The 4,318-nt window shown below is 37.5% G+C and overlaps 1 protein-coding gene and 1 long non-coding RNA gene across 2 annotated transcripts; both read left to right on the top strand.

Moving 5' to 3' along the window:
- Nucleotides 1-539: 539 nt before the first annotated feature.
- Nucleotides 540-2,558, top strand: LOC125575169 (imidazoleglycerol-phosphate dehydratase 1, chloroplastic-like). Its single transcript, XM_048744408.1, has 8 exons — nucleotides 540-923; nucleotides 1,020-1,141; nucleotides 1,262-1,366; nucleotides 1,458-1,550; nucleotides 1,647-1,721; nucleotides 1,800-1,862; nucleotides 1,958-2,067; nucleotides 2,306-2,558. Exons 1-8 carry the CDS (start codon nucleotides 704-706, stop codon nucleotides 2,331-2,333), a joined length of 816 nt encoding a protein of 271 aa, XP_048600365.1. The 5' UTR covers nucleotides 540-703; the 3' UTR covers nucleotides 2,334-2,558.
- A 257-nt stretch (nucleotides 2,559-2,815) lies between these two features.
- Nucleotides 2,816-3,986, top strand: LOC125580211. Its single transcript, XR_007317959.1, has 2 exons — nucleotides 2,816-3,474; nucleotides 3,611-3,986. It is a non-coding gene; the product is annotated as an uncharacterized LOC125580211 (long non-coding RNA).
- Nucleotides 3,987-4,318: the final 332 nt, after the last annotated feature.

The raw sequence follows: 4,318 nt of genomic DNA, 5'->3' as shown, positions 1-4,318 counted from the left end.
TCATCGAGTTAGCCGTCCTCCACATCTCTGCCTCCATCAGGCATCTTCAAACTCCCATTGATAAAAGCAAACTTACACTTGGTTCTGAGCGCGTTCTCCAGCTCTGAGGCCCACTCAGCGTAATTTTCTCCACTCAATATCACTAGTGAGATACACGTGCATGGATTGTCCGACGGAGCAAGGTAATATGGAGACGTCCGTGAACCTTCAACTGAAGTCTTTGACATGCTCACAATCCGATAAAACCAAATCGTGTAGTCTTTATCTATATCTAACAATATCTACTCCAAGACTTATCGTTACATAACAACTCGTATAACAAAAATATATATGTCAGTTCTAGAACTATCTAGAACCTCTAACAATATATGACATATTTTAATTTCTTTTATGTGATAAAGTTGTTATGATTTTCGATTGATATCATATTAAATGATCCATTAATGATTGAGAAATGTTATTAAGAAATAAATGAAACATCTAAAGAAGGTCCATCTTTAAAAATATATCACAAATGAATCAAGGTTTTAATACATCACATGGATGATCGGTTCTAATGAACCGGTGCGATTAATTAATAATCTAATCGTGAATCTGAATTGGCTCTCAAGGGGAGTTTAACTCGAAGCGTCGTCGTTTTAGCCGATTCGAACGAAGAAAGTTGTCGTCTGGTCTCTCGTGTCCCTCCGCTGCCTGCCAACAAATGGAGCTGTCTTCCGCCATTTACAGTCAATCCTCCGCCGCTCAGATTCTGAGACCTAAGCTCTGCTTTACAGTTTCTATTCCTCAGAGAGCATCGATCGTTTCTTCTTCTTCGCCTCCCCGATACTTGCGGATGGAAACTCAATCTCAGCCTCGTCAATCAATCTCCTGCGCTTCTTCACCCAGCAACAACGTTTCTCCTGCGACTTCTAACGAATCAGGTCAGTTTTGGGATAGAATCTCACATCAAGTTTTGTTTTTTTTCTTCTTTCATTCTCTGACTCAAAGTCTTGTCCTTTTGATTTGTTTCGGGGCAGCTCGAGTTGGGGAAGTGAAGCGAGTAACAAAGGAGACGAATGTGTCAGTGAAGATCAACTTGGACGGCACTGGAGTTGCTGATTGTTCCACTGGAATCCCTTTCCTTGACCATATGCTCCATGTATATATACAGTGTTTTTGATTTGCTCCCTTGGAACACAGCTTTTCACGGCCGTTTTTTTAATTTGTTTGCTTCGTTATTTAGAATCTTGATTGGTGTTTTGTGTTTCTTGGTTAACAGCAACTTGCTTCACATGGCTTGTTTGATGTGCACGTAAGAGCTACTGGTGACTTTCACATCGATGACCATCACACTAATGAAGATATAGCTCTTGCCATTGGAACCGTCAGTGTTTTACTTACTTACTGTCCTTTGTTCTGCCATTGTTTATTAGATCTTTGAGAAACATTCTCTTGTGCTCTATTGCAACCTCTAGGCTCTGTTGAAGGCACTTGGTGAGCGTAAAGGAATTAATCGGTTTGGTGACTTCACAGCTCCTCTAGATGAAGCCCTTATTCATGTTTCCCTGGTAATGAAAACTTTCTGTTGCATCTCTGTGTTTTATCCTCTCATATAATCTCAGACTTGCTTACTGCTTATAATGAAACAAAAACATCTTTTGCAGGACTTGTCTGGTAGACCATATCTTGGTTACAACTTGGAGATTCCAACACAGAGAGTTGGGAACTATGACACTCAGGTTCTTCAATCCTTCTCTTTTAGTTATTTCTTTATTTGATGTTTTAGTTATAAATTTGTAAACCCTTTTCATTTGTAGTTGGTGGAGCACTTTTTCCAGTCGTTGGTGAATACTTCCGGTATGACACTTCACATCCGTCAGGTAATCGTACCGTACGGGTTCATGATTCACTTATATGTACTCTGCTTGGCAACCTTTTGAAGATAGTGTTTAATATAGTCGGTTTGTTACAACAGCTTTCGGGTAGAAACTCGCATCACATAATAGAGGCGACATTTAAGGCCTTTGCCAGGGCTCTACGACAAGCAACGGAGAATGATCCTCGCCGTGGTGGCACCATACCAAGGTTTGACTTATCCTCCTCCACATTCTTGTTATAGAGACAGTTAGACACACACACGCACACTCTTAGCTAAGAAAAATAATATATCATAAAGAATGCAAGAATCATTACGATAAATGATCCATTCATATCTCGGTTTAGAAGCCTACTACTCTTTGTAGATCCTTAGGGTGTATCTTTGTTGTCTTGATGAAGAATGTATGTATCGTTTGAGGTGTGATTGCTTTTTGGGATTTTGCAGTTCAAAAGGAGTCTTGTCACGGTCCTGAGAGCTGAGCAATCACAAGAAGAAGCTCCCAGAAACTTGCTGAAAGAGTGTTTTGTATGACCATTTTTGGAACAGTCTATTATCATCCTGTATCAAACTCAGAAACTTGCTGAAAGACTTGCTAGTCTTCTAGAAAAGTCAAATGTCTTAAAACGGCCTTGTCGGTAGTTAACAGTTAATAACGGCAACAGTTACGGTTAATCCAGAGAATGTTTCCAACAGATAATCCTAAACCCTAATTTTAGATCATTCAAGTGGGAAATTTTAGTTTGATGTTAGGTATTGTCCAACTTAGCTGTTATCTCCGTCAAACCTAGGACTGCTCTGTTGCATCTCATTTGTTTTAATCTTTGTTCTGCATCATATCTTTTTTTTTTTTATCAAAGTTGTTCTACATCAGATCAATTGTTTATGGGTATCCATCGTCTCAGGTTATTAGTCCTTGCCTTTTTGCAGGCTTATTTCTTAAACTTAGTACAGCATAATGGTAGTTTTTTTTTTTTTTTTTTTTTGCAGTTGTTTAAAATTAGGGCCGCTGATATTCGATGCTATTTTGTTTTTGTTTTTGTTTTTTATAATCAGTCTGTTTTAAAATTGGGTATCAAATATGCAGCTCCTTTTTGTAGTGACCCTTAAATCAGCGGGTTCTATTATCAGCAAATAATGTGTGTTTAACATTCTTTACTCTCGCTCCCTGTTGTGCTTGTGATTCGTGATTCATGAATCCAGCATGTTAAGTTGTCCGACTTCATTTACTTAACTCTTCAGGTGATGCATATAATGTAAGGTTTGACATTTCTTTGTGACTATACACACTTCCATCTAAATTTGTTCTAGCTTGATAACTAGATGGAGGTTGTCAACTAGTTTGCGATGATGAGTAAATGGCTGCGTAGATGACCATTCTAATCAGTGTCAAACACTATAATAGCAACTTGTCAATTTAGAGTCTCTTTCGTGTCACATAATAAGCTTCTTTGGATGTAAAAGCTTTCGACGTGGTTCTCTAAAGTCTTTCTTGTAACCAGAGCCTTACAGATGACTCCCTGCACTCTTAATATTTTCCTTGTATCTCTTAGAAGAAAGTTCAAGGTCAACACCCCTCTCTTTGTTTTGCTAACACTAGAAGGATTCCCCAAAAGGTATTCCTAAGTAAGAGTCTTGCATTTAACAATAGTCTATTATCACCTGCCGTTGTCATGCACATTCTTCCTTCAGTTTCATTGGATCCCTAATAGAAAGCAACATCTATACATATTCATAAACCTATGGTTGCAGGCGTTGCTCTGCAAAAATGGAGAAAGAAATAGACGAACCACCTATCAAATGTGGGTGTTGAACCAAACAATGGTGTCTTAGTTCCTTTTGTATAAGTATTTGACACAGTGTTAGTTTTCATCCCACTGCTTTGTATTTTGGTACTTGTGATTGGCAACATCAGTGGTGGTGCCTAGCTAGGTAATAATAACTTCTTTGTGTTTAAATTTTTCATGAATTGGGATGAAATTAAAAAGCAGACAAGAAGAAGCCTTGTACCATGTGGGTTGTTTTGGCCACTAGAATATATGAATTTTGTTTCTCCTTTTCACTTTATTTATGTCTCTGTTTAATTGACAAGTTGGGTTTAAAAGCGTTTTAATGATTTTTTATTCTACTTTTGTGTGCTAATTTCATCTAATCCGTTGAATCATAGAGCTTCTGACCAAACTTTCTTTCCTGTATTCACTAGTCGACTATATTCATGACATCTTATGTGTATAAGAAGATTCCTCTAAGAAATGTACATGTATACTATGTTAATGACAAATGATATATCTTAATAACGTTATTATATATATCAAAATCTGTATCGATGAATATTAGATTTTCACCATTTGATTGATTGTTTTATTTTAAGGTTGCGGATTCCAAATGTTACTTAACGTGTACATAGGATCATAGTCTGCCCACTGCCCACCATTATAACAAGTAGCAGGATATAAATAG

The sequence above is a fragment of the Brassica napus genome, chromosome C1 (genome assembly GCF_020379485.1).
Source record: "Brassica napus cultivar Da-Ae chromosome C1, Da-Ae, whole genome shotgun sequence".
Taxonomy (NCBI): Eukaryota; Viridiplantae; Streptophyta; class Magnoliopsida; order Brassicales; family Brassicaceae; genus Brassica; species Brassica napus.
Note: the sequence above shows the minus strand (reverse complement) of the source record. Positions and strands in the feature narration are given on the sequence as shown.